Source organism: Sinocyclocheilus anshuiensis, unplaced genomic scaffold (genome assembly GCF_001515605.1).
Source record: "Sinocyclocheilus anshuiensis isolate Anshui unplaced genomic scaffold, SAMN03320099.WGS_v1.1 scaffold55, whole genome shotgun sequence".
Classification (NCBI taxonomy): Eukaryota; Metazoa; Chordata; class Actinopteri; order Cypriniformes; family Cyprinidae; genus Sinocyclocheilus; species Sinocyclocheilus anshuiensis.
Genome location: NW_015549647.1, coordinates 1793447 through 1805677, shown reverse-complemented (window position 1 = coordinate 1805677; position 12231 = coordinate 1793447). Strand labels below are relative to the sequence as shown.

Sequence of the window (12231 nt, the reverse complement as noted above, 5' to 3'; positions counted from 1 at the left end):
CCCCACGCTCTGAATCACACGTGTAATCAGTCCAATGGATGGGCGAGACGTCATGGGCGGGGTGACGTAACGACCAGGAAGCTTAAAAGCACGTGCGGTGGAACCAGCATCAGCTTTCTGTCATTCAGCAAGCACTCTGTGTGTGTGTCAGTCGCTGTTTGTGAGTCTTATTTAGTGTTGTTTGACAGAAAGCTGATGCTGGTTCCACCGCACGTGCTTTTAGCTTCCTGGTCGTTACGTCAGCCCGCCCGTGATGTCTCGCCCATCCATTGGACTGATTACACATGTGATTCAGAGCATGGTCACGCTGAAGGCGTTCCCAAAGCGTTTCGATGCAGAGTCTCGTTCCCTTAGTTGAACCATGGTTACATGCGTAACCTGAGACGTTCTTTTAAACTCTAATAATATTTCACAATATATCTGTTTTTACTTTAATTTTGATGGTTCCCGTCTCTCCGCAAAGCCCTCAGGAGATCAGTCTGCCAACCCTGCCGGTGTTCCAGGGCGCAGCGTTCTCCGGTGAGCGCTTCTCTCAGTTACCGCCCGGAAACGTAGCGGTGCTAAGAGGCTCGCTACCTCCACGGAGGTCTCTAGAGCAGCTAGTATGGCCGTCCCCTGCCAGTCCGCCGCTTCAGCGCACCAAGCTAGCTGCTCTAAGTGCACTAGAGGCCAGTCTCGTGAGACTGGTTAATAAGCTCCATTATGTCAAAGCTTCAGTCAAGAGAAGCATTTGGGCAAGAGCAGGCAGCGTTCAGGCTGTGAGTTCCTCCCTGCCCGTGCTATATTCAGGTGGGGACACACACAGTTTTTGTGTTGTCTGCTTGGGAGCGAAGCACGCAGAGTCAGCTCTCGAGGGAGCTTTTTGTTTTTTCATTTTGTTTCTGCCTTGCTTCACTCTCAGAAGGCTCTCTTTGAGGAGGGAGCCTTCACTAGCGTTTCTCGCGGTGCCGGCCCCGCTTTCGCCGAGGCAGAGCGGTGGCTGTGCTCGTGGGGTTCGCATCCCACGGGGGTCTCTAGAGCAGCTAGTATGGCCGTCCCCTGCCAGTCCGCCGCTTCAGCGCACCAAGCTAGCTGCTCTAAGTGCACTAGAGGCCAGTCTCGTGAGACTGGTTACCTTAGTAGGTCACCTGGCGGTGTGGGAGCCCCTGCCAAGTGTGCCTCATTGGGTCCTGTCCCGAGCAGGCTCTGGTTCTATCAATCTAGTCTTCCTAGCAGATGACGCGGGTCTGAGGGACCGTCATTTTCAATAGGAAACTTCAGCTATGAGAGTCCTGATGCTATGGCTCAGGACCTCAGAGGGCAGGCCCCTCTGGGGTGCCTTGGGCAGGCTCTGGTTCTATCAGTCGAGTCTTCCTAGCAGATGATGCGGGTCTGAGGACTGTCATTTTTAGAGAAGACTTCAGCTATGAGGGTCCTGATGCTGTGGCTCAGGACCTCGGAGGGCAGGCCCCTCTGGGAAAGAGCGGTGCACACCGCATCACACGGTGCCCGTCTCTCCTCAGTGTCCTCAGGAGATCAGTCTGCCAATCCTGCCGGTGTTTCATGGCACAGCAGTCTCCGGCGAGCGCTTCTCCCAGTTACCGCCCGGAAACGTAGCAGTGCTAAGAGGCTCGCTACCTCCACGGAGGTCTCTAGCGCAGCGAGGCTCGCTACCTCTTCGGAGGTCTCTAGAGTAGCTAGTTCGGCCGTCCCCTGCCTGTTCGCCGCTTCAGGGCACCGACCTAGCCACTCTGATTACACCAGAGGTCAGTCTTGAGAGACTGATTCCCGTAGTAGACTATTTGGCAGCGTGGAAACTACTGCCAAATGTGTCTCATTGGATCTTGCACACTGTAGAAAGAGGCTACAGAATCCAGTTGGTTCTTCTCCGCCTCAGTTCAACTTGGTTATCCCCACCTTGGTGGGTCCTGAGCAGGCTCTGATAATGGAACAAGAAGTAGATACTCTCTTGAGGAAGGGGGCCATCAAGGTGGTCCCTCCTCGCGGAAGAGAGTCCGGGTTCTACAACCGGTACTTCATTGTTCTGAAGAAGGATGGAGGGTTGCGTTCCATTTTAGACCTGCGTCAGTTGAAACGCTCAGTAATGCGACTGAAGTTCGGGATGCTCACACTTAAACAAATCGTGTCTCAGATCAGGTCCGAGGACTGGTTTGTCACGATTGATCTAAAAGATGCATACTTCCATATCTTCATCCTACCTCATCACAGGAAGTTCCTGAGGTTTGCTTTGGGGGCAAAGCTTACCCCCATACTAGTGGGCCCCGAGCAGGCTCTGGTAATGGAACAAGAAGTAGATACTCTCTTGAGGAAGGAGGCCATCAAGGTGGTCCCTCCTCGCGGAAGAGAGTCCGGGTTCTACAACCGGTACTTCATTGTTCTGAAGAAGGATGGAGGGTTGCGTTCCATTTTAGACCTGCGTCAGTTGAAACGCTCAGTAATGCGACTGAAGTTCGGGATGCTCACACTTAAACAAATCGTGTCTCAGATCAGGTCCGAGGACTGGTTTGTCACGATTGATCTAAAAGATGCATACTTCCATATCTTCATCCTACCTCATCACAGGAAGTTCCTGAGGTTTGCTTTGGGGGCAAAGCTTACCAATATCGGGTTCTTCCTTTTGGCCTTGCACTCTCAACCCCACACTTTCACCAAGTGTGTGGATGCTGCTCTGGCTCCTCTGTGACTCCAGGGCATCTGCATACTCAACTACATCGACTATTGGTTGATATTAGCTCATTCAGAGCAGATAGCGGTTCGGCATCGAGATGTCATTCTCGCTCACATGAAAGAGTTGGGGTTAAGACTAAACGCCAAGAAAAGTGTGCTTTCTCCATTACAGAGGACCACTTATCTGGGTGTGGTGTGGGATTCGACCACGATACAGGCACGTTTGTCCCCTGCTCGGATCGAGTCGATCCTCACGGCAGTCAAGAGAGTGAGAGAAGGCCTGTCACTCACTGTCAAGCAGTTTCAGAGACTGCTGGGTGTGATGGCAGCTGCGTCCAATGTGATATCTCTTGGCCTGCTGTACATGAGACCCCTACTGTGTGTGTGCGCACTTTGGATGGGATAAATGCAGAGCACTAATTCCGAGTATGGGTCACCATACTTGGCCACACGTCACTTCACGTCACTTTTGATTAAGGAACATATTCACAGAGTTTTTCCTCAATAAACATATGTTTAAAAATTAAATTTGCTGCGTATTGATAGTAAGGTAGTTGTAGTAGTAGTTATGCTTAGGTATCGGGTAGGGTCAAGGGTTCAAGAATATGGTAATGACGAATACTCTAAAAAAAATGCTGGGTTGTTTCGACCCAACTTTGCGTCAAATATGGACTGACCCAGCTGTTGGGTTAAATTTTTCAATTAAATCTTTAACCCAAAAGTTGGGTTAGTCCATATTTGACCCAAAGTTGGGTAGAAACAACCCAGCATTTTTTAAACAGCCGATATGCTAGCAATATGTATGCTAATTAGCAACTAGTTAATAGTGAATATTGTTCCCTAATCTAAAGTGTTACAAATATTTACTGGGTTTGTGTGTGTGTTTCTGAGTGTACGTGGCGCTTTAAATACTGTCAGTAACTGCTTCTGAATGTGACCAGCTCACTTTTTCCAAAAAATTTAAAATGTGGGGAAATAAAAGAAAAAGCATTATGATGTTTAAAAAAAAAAAAAAAACAAGTGGGAAAAACCATCTCACCATCTGCATTTGCATTAAAGAAAAGTGCGGGCATTTTACCAAACTCAACAAGCTGCAATAGAGTGTAGAAATTTTCCTCTTCGTAACACATAGATAAATGTGCTCCTAAAAGTTCAAGTCCACTGTTTAGCAAGCCCTTGAGAGAGAGAAAAATATACGAGTGTGTGGCATAGTATTGCATTAAAAGAACCATGCATTTAATTCTTTGAGCTGTGTATCTCACATTGCCAGAAGTAGAGGCTAAGTAGGTCAAGTCAAGTGAGGAGAGAGAGTGTACGAGAGAGAAAGAGAAAGACAACCCAATTCCACAAACACTGCTCTTTACTGGTGAGGAGCAACAGTCTCATCTGTGCTCTGGAAATGCCTTGACTGTGATGAACTGAGATGACATTGATTGCAAATATGCAATATTTTACACTACTGTATTAAGAAATAGGAACAATTCCAGATTCATTGTATTGCATGAAAATGCCTGACCACCAATAGATATTTTCATGAAATTTAAAATGGTTCCAAACACAAGAGTACAGTACATTGGACCACACGGCTAAAGGATTCACATTACAAGAACATATAAATTGACTCTATGCACAATCACTTCCACGCTTTACCTCAGCCAGCTCAGTTACATCTGGTGCAGCACCGGAAGCCGTTTTTGCTATTGGCGTTAACTGTGGAGACGTCGCAGGAGAAGTTGATATTCTACACTCACTTTTTAAAGAGTTTCCCTGGATTACTGTGAAGGATGTTAATCTCATTGTGAGGCAGTCAGCTGTCACTCCTAACAGCAAGAAGGAGAAGTTTTGAGTTACAGTACATCAACACTTTGAGGGTGAGTATTATCATGCTATATCCAGCTAGCGAATCTAGCTAAGTCCCAGTTTCTTACAGTTCATAACGTTGCCTGTCCTTTAATTATTTGTTTTTAATCTATCCAGATAATGTGTTTACTTATATTGAATTCATTTTGACTGGTGTGCTTGTTTATGCAACGTAGCCTATACGATTTTTGGACTATGAATATTAACTGAATAATTTCTCAATTTCCAACAGGAATCAGGTGAGAATGAGAGATAAGTGTGAGGGTGTTGTGTTTCAGGCCAGTGAGGAAGGCAAGTCTGAATTAAATGCTCATTTTATACAACCGTATTTGAGGTTTCTGTACAAGAACAGGCATAGTGAAACTATTCCGTAAAAAAGGTTTCACAACGATTCACAACGGTTAGTTTATAATAATGTTTTCTAATTTGAGTGTATGGGTAGGTTTTTGCGGGAAATTCGAGCATGGCACTGCGTCATTACATCACGTCTGTAAACATAAAGAAATTACACAAGATTTGTATTTTAAAGACAACCAGTTCGAAGGGAGCATAGTTTGCTTTTTGGGTTAAAAGAATTTATTGGTATGAAATTCGAATGGTATGACAATTAGAGATTACACTATACAGAAATTGAAATCTACACACACACTATACTCATAGTCACGCAATGGTGATGTTGTTAACATTAATAATCTGAGAATAAAGTATAACAATAATAATAATTTGCACGGTTTTATGTGATATGAGCTAAATTAGATTAAATCACCATTGGTAGCGCGATTTATTGTAATGCTTTTTTCCTCAGTTGGTCAGAACAAACGTGGCAGACTTGTTACTTGTTCAGATGACAATATCCGGTGAAAATTCTTATTTGGGTCATATATTCCAAGACGTAGGCTAGAATCTGTGATTACTAAGTATAGGATTCACACCGGTGCGGTGACTGACTGCCACACGTACTCCTCAAAACATTAGATTCATCTGCGCTGGAGCCGTGCCAGAGTACAACCCACGCAAGGAATATAATTCCGCAAGTAACTGCAATTCCAGGTTTTCAAACAGAGATGGCGACAAAGAGGCAAAACTTACGGACTGCAGCATTAAAAAAATTCTATTTAAATTTCTACTTGACAAAAATGTAAATAGTATATTAATACACGACTTTTGTTATCATTTAATTATCTTCACAGATTGTTAAATGACTCCCTCCCTGTATTACTGTCCCGCAGCAGTTGTTCCTGTGATGCTGGGACAGCACTGTGCAACCGCAATAATGCTGCACTACTGTACCAGACAGCACAACACTCACAGCTTGGCATCAGTGAAGTTCCTCCTGTTCATAGCTGTATTGAAGGACAGCAATAATGCTGCACTACTGTACCAGACAGCACAACACTCGCAGCTTGGCATCAGTGAAGTTCCTCCTGTTCATAGCTGTCTTGAAAGAGAACAGAGCTGGCACAAACCTAGAACAATGGTAAGTTTAAGTGAATTATGAAATCCTTTTAAAATAAACTTGATTGATTAAGGGATAATGTAATAAATAAATACATGCATACATGCTTTTAGTTCAAATTATTTTTATTGGCTTAGTCGGAAAGATTATTGATGAGACAGAACAGAACACAACCTCTGCTCTGTGTGATACAGATTTCTGGATGAACGGTGAGTAATACAACATTTCTGTGGACAATAGTCATTATTCAGAAAAAAAACTGACTGCTGAATCTAGCTACTATAATCAGGAAATTGATCAATGAGAGCATTATGAGTATTTTTTGTTTCTAACCATACAAAAACACGGTATGACATCCATTAAGGTCAAATGATTCAAACATACTAAGGAAGATGAAAATAATGTAAAATATCAAAGGTCAGAGTACAGATTTAAAAATGAGGGAATTTACTTTTTTATTTCAGGAGTACCCTTTACAGAGGTGTCACCAGTGATCTGCCTGAAACAGGGCATTGTGCTGAAAAGGAGTAGACATTCTACTGGAATAAGGGTAAAATCCCCTTTCCCACAACGGGACACAACAATGTTTGGCGAAACTGTCTTTGACTGTTAATATTTAAACTTTCAGGAAGCAATAACTAGAATAATATATTATATATTTTTATGTTTATAACAATACTTATTTAGAAAATACTAATTATTTGTTGCTTACAATACATCAAGAAAGAGTTCTGCTGCTAGTACAGTTCGCTATATCGCTATACGGAAGTGAAGTCGCTGGCTGAGATTGTACCGGAAATACATAAGCATGAGAGTCTATTCCTTTTTTTTTTTTTTTTTGCTTTGGAGGGTTGATATTTAAATATGCTTAATTTTGCTAAACTGCTAAACTGGCTAAGTATAAAATTAAATGAATGTCAGTTCCAAAGCAAATGTAGTTGTCATTAGCAAACTGTGTTGTTTAAAACTTGTTTTCTAAGTTTTAAAAAGTTCAATATTTTAATTAATTTCAATTAAATTATTATTATTTACATTTTCTTTTATATTTTAATTACAATTAAATCTTAAATAATTTGAAAAACTTATTTTTGAAAAAAATATGTTTTGAGAGTTTGCAAAGGACTGTTGGAATGAAAGAAATAGTTTTCTTGAAAATTCTGTCATCATTTATTCACCCTCATGTCATTCCAAACTTTCTTTATTCTGTGGAACACAAAAGAAAACATTTTAAAGAATGTTGGTAACCAAACTTTTTTTGTGACTTCCATTGTATAGACCAAAAAAACACAGACATTTCTCAAAATATCTTCTTTTACTGTATGTTCCACTGAAGAAAGAAAGTCATACAGGTTTGGAATGTCATTAAGGTGAGTAAATGACAGAATTTTCATTTTGGGTGAACTATCCCTTTAAGCTTAAGTTTTAATTTTAAGTTTGCATTAAGTAAGTAAGAGTATTGTAGACTACTTTCAAAGACAAAACACATAGGTTTTTGCAAAAGAAAAAAATCTGGTCCGCATGCAAGATGTCTAGAATATTTTTGTAATGTTTGTTTGTGTTTGCAAATTGTAATTTTATTGTAATGTAATGTTTGTGTGCCATTAAACCATAAATGAGTAACCTTTAGCTGGATGTTTCTGTCTCTGTATTTTGTTGTGTGTGTGTGTGTAGTATGTAAGATGAGTGGACAGGCCTGTAAGTGAGCTGTGTTTCTGTGGGTTGAATAATGCATTTCTGTGACGTTCTCATCCTCTCTCTCCTTACAGCCATGTCTTAATTCTCTTATCATTAGTTTGCATTAACTTGACCCCATCATTTCCTCTCTTGATCTTTACTTGCAATCTCCTTCTTTTCGCCTCACCAGCCATTCCTACAGTCTCCTCTGTGAACTACAAGCATCCACTTGTCATATGTTTTCACCTGTCTCTGATCCATGTCTCAACCGTCTGAACATGTCCTGCTTGGAATTCATTTACTTAAGTAATGTTGGTCACAGAATCCTCCCCCCAGTTTACGTTTTTTTTTTTAACGGTTTCCTTCATTCATCTATCCGTCTGCGGCCATTTCCTGTCAGATAATTCAGTCTTGCATAAATAAAAATGTGTTTACAGTACAGCAGCAGGCTATTTTTGCTGCTTACGAGTTAAACTCTATCAACAGCATCTATGGCATGCTGTTGATTGACACAGGAAATTATTTCAACTGTTTGTAAAAACTGAAATATGCATGACAGTAATACAATGTCCTAACCAGGCGCAACATGATATAATGTCAAGAGATAAAAGCTCTCTCTTCCATGTAAAAAAAGTTTTTGTTATCTAGCTGCGACCATGACAGGACACTTTGTCCTTTGTCCATGTGTCCATGTCTATTATGTCTAGTTAAGGCTGCCCACTGTGAAACCTAATTGGTCTAAAGCCAGCTTATAATTAATGTTATTACAATTTAACTGTTTTCTATTTTAATATATATTTAAATCCCATTTATTCCCGTGATGGCAAAGCTGAATTTTCAGCAGTCATTATTCCAGTCTTAAGTGTCACATGATCATTCAGAGATCAAATATGCTGATTTTCATAATCACAGCTGATAATAATACATTATTTATTATCAGTGTTAAAAACTGTTGTGCTGCTTAATATTTTTGTGAAAACAGATTTCAGAAATCTTTGCTGAATAAAAAGTTCAAAAGAATGGCATTGGTAAATAGAAATATGTTTAACATTATATATGTCTATACCTGTCACTTTTGATCAATTAATATGCCCTTGTTGAATAAAATACAAAAAATATATATCTTACTGACCCTAAACTTGTAAACTGCAGTAACTATATTATAAAAAATTATTGTAGCTGGAAACTTTTGTGTCATGCCTGATCAGGACACAGTACAGTCATTGCCTCTTAGACATCAAATATTTTATAATAATATAATTAATAATAAAATAATATAATTTAATATTGTGGTTATTGTGAACAGATACTGTTAATAGAGCTTGTGTGTAACCTAAAATATTCCTAAACATGCAAGGATGAATTACAGTATGGAAATGAGGCACTGCAAATGGAGTTTGCTATAAATGTTCTTGTCACTATGATTGTGATTTAATTTCTCATCATATGTAGACATGATACTGCAGATCTACATTTCAATTTTATAAGCTGCTAAATGAGTCCAAGTTGCATAATAGAAAGTTTGAAGTATTATCAAAATGTGTAATTTGGAGATATGAAGTTGTGATTCTAAGATAAAATCTCTAAATTTTGGCTTTATAAGTCGCAGTTGTGAAATGTTATGTGTCAATCACAATATGTACAGTACCATCTTATTTTTTTAATTTTTTAATTTTTATTCTTTTAACTCCCAGGCAAAAACCATGTGTTTCCCTCAGATTCCCCTTGACCTCATCTCATAGGACCTTAATCTGTGCTTAAGTATATGGCTTTTTTTGTGTGGAAATTTATGGCTGTGTGCAGGATACAGACTCAGAGTGGGTTTTCTTTTTAGGAAATGTGTGTGTGTTGAAAGGAAAGGGTGTTGGTGTCAAAGCCGTGAGGGGGCTGTGGTCAAGTTTCCATGATTTGTTCAGGAGTGATGTTCATTTCCTGTTGGCAGGAGTGTGCGTGATTATGCTTTACTCAACTGCAGCGCTTTTGAAACCATTAACTTTGGCATTCTGAGTGTGTGTGTGATGATTGTGTTTACTGGAAGGAAATTCATAGCATGAGTTCACAGAGACCTTTTTTTCTTTTCTTTCTTTTTCTCCTCCTTCAAGGCTGTCCTCGGTTTGTCCGTCTGGTTCAGCCTCCTAGACACCACAACTGTGCCACGCACTTCTTCCTCCACATCCCTCTCTCACTCTCTTTTCCTCTCTCTCTCACCGTGTCTCTCTTCCTCTGTCCACTCTCTCTCTCTCGTGGGGGAGGCTGGAATATCTGGTTTCCTGAACAATGGAAATTCAATCAGGAAATGGACCCGAGGTGTCGAAAGAAGGAGAGTATGCTCATTCGTCTCCTCTCGCCTTGCGGCCTGTGGACGCTAAAGAGGACCTGGAGGAGAACAGGCGCATTGAGAAGTTTGACATCCCACTCAGCAGCCTGAAGCAAATGTTTGAGAAATCGCCGGCGCAACATGTGGTGAGTCTTAGAACGAAAGAGAAAGAATGAAAGAATGAGAATGGAAAGAAGACCAATTGAGCTCTCGAGTCTGTCTGTTGATGCAGAGAGATAATGTGTGCATTAAGACAGTTTTTCTGATATTTTGCTGGTGGCTGCAACATGACTAAAGAAAGAGAGCAGATGGAGAAAGAGAAGAGAAAGAGAGGAAAAAACATTAAAAACAGCTGTTTCTGCATATTTAAAAACATTCAGTAATCTATTCCCAAGACTTTCACATCTTATTTTCCAAGCATTCCAAATATAATTTGAAGATTTGTATCACTGATATTTGTTGAGGGTCTGTTTGTTTCCCCTTATCATTCTTTGGTATTTAAAATCTCTTTTTTAAAACTTTTTATTTTAAGTGCCTATATGCAGTAACAGATAATTAATTGAAAGATTTAAATTGGTTAGCCAGATTAATTAGGGATATTTTTAAATAAACTCAGGATTGTGAGTTCTCTGAAGCATACATCAGGTTAGAGAGCTATTAAAAAGTTTGGGGTCGGCAGGATTTGTTTACTCTTTTAAAGGAAGTCACCAAGTTTTTCACCAAGGCATTTATTTGATCAAATATAAAGTGAAAACAGTAATATTGTGAAATGTTATGTTTTAATATATTTTGAAATGCATTCCTGTGATGGCAAAGGTGAATTTTCAGCAGCCATCACTCCAGCCTTCAGTGTCACATGATGCTGAAATAAGATTTTTCTTGCAACTTGCAAAAACTTGGGATTTCGTTTTTTTAAAGCATACTTACGCATTAGTCAGCTATGTTATCAGAGCAGCATATCCACTTTCTCAAACCTGATAATTGGCAGGATAGCCTGCTCAAAAGACTAGTTTAAACTTCCATGCTGCTCTGGTCTAGTTTGGAACTTAGCCAAGCTATTTACCAGAACAACATAGCTGGTAAAACTGTTCAACCAGCATAATCTTTATAGTGATAGGTAAACACCAACACATTTGCATCCAGTGATGGTGACCAGCATTAAAAGGAGGGTAAACTATTCAAGGGGATCCTAGGTTTGTGCTACTGTAAGTTACCATACTTCAAAGAATGGGTTTGACAGTTTAGTGTTTAACAGTCACAGTTCACTGAAGTGACTGATGGCTGAGAATGAAAAAAATAATGAGACAGGGATGAGAAATAAGTGATACAAGAATGAGAACTGAAAGAGCAGACGTGAAAGGAGTAAAATATGATTAAGAGAGACAGTATATTAAGAGAGAAGATCAGTTTAAATGATGTGTTTCATAGTTTGGCAGACTGCTTTGTGCTGGAAAGCTCTTGTTTTACTGGCTTTTTACATAGGAACATTTAATCCATTAAATTACATTGTTGTGAGGTCACAGAGACAGAGAGAGAAAGGTCACAATCTGGAAATACAGAGAACGTGCATCAGCACACACACACACACACACACACACACACAATGCTTTGAATATGGCCTGGAAATTGTAACTTTGTTACCAATTATACATTGTTGTGTAAGCATATTAGGAATGTCTGATCTACTGAAACAGCATGCAAAACAAGCTACTATAAATGTTTTCACACAAGCCTTGTTTCTTGTGAGTGTGATATGCCGGATGGAAGTTTGGCAAGCATAAGCATATTTCATAAGGTTTCATCACATCCATTCACACACACACAAAACACACACACACACACACACACACACACACACACAACAAAGCTACAGACATCCACAACAGAAGCAGCTACTGGCAATAAACTTGTGGGAAGCAGAGCAACTCTGCGTTGACGTGGTTTCTCTCTCTCTCTCTCACACACACACACACACACACACACACACACACACAAACGTTTCACTATGTTATTTAAAACTTATTTTGGGGGATCTTTCCACAACACTGGCTTTCGTATAAATAACCCTATAATTTGCATGTGGGTAATGTGTGTGTGGGGGCAGAGTAAAGCCAACAGACGAAAGTGAGAGAGATATAGAGATAGACATATAAAGAAAGAAAAAATGAACTAATTAGTTTAGCATGGTTTGGTTTTACTCATACTTGCAAGAACACACACACACACACACACACACATAAACAAACAAAAGATTTAA

General features: G+C 40.1%; 1 protein-coding gene across 1 annotated transcript in view; it reads left to right on the top strand.

Moving 5' to 3' along the window:
- The first annotated feature begins 9876 nt into the window (after positions 1-9876).
- LOC107660038 (xin actin-binding repeat-containing protein 2-like) overlaps positions 9877-12231 on the top strand; it is a 30132-nt gene continuing 27777 nt past the window's right edge. Inside the window, exon 1 of the mRNA XM_016449195.1 lies at positions 9877-10120. Coding sequence (XP_016304681.1) covers positions 9935-10120 — 186 coding nt within the window. The 5' untranslated portion in view covers positions 9877-9934. The remainder of the gene's footprint in view (positions 10121-12231) is intronic.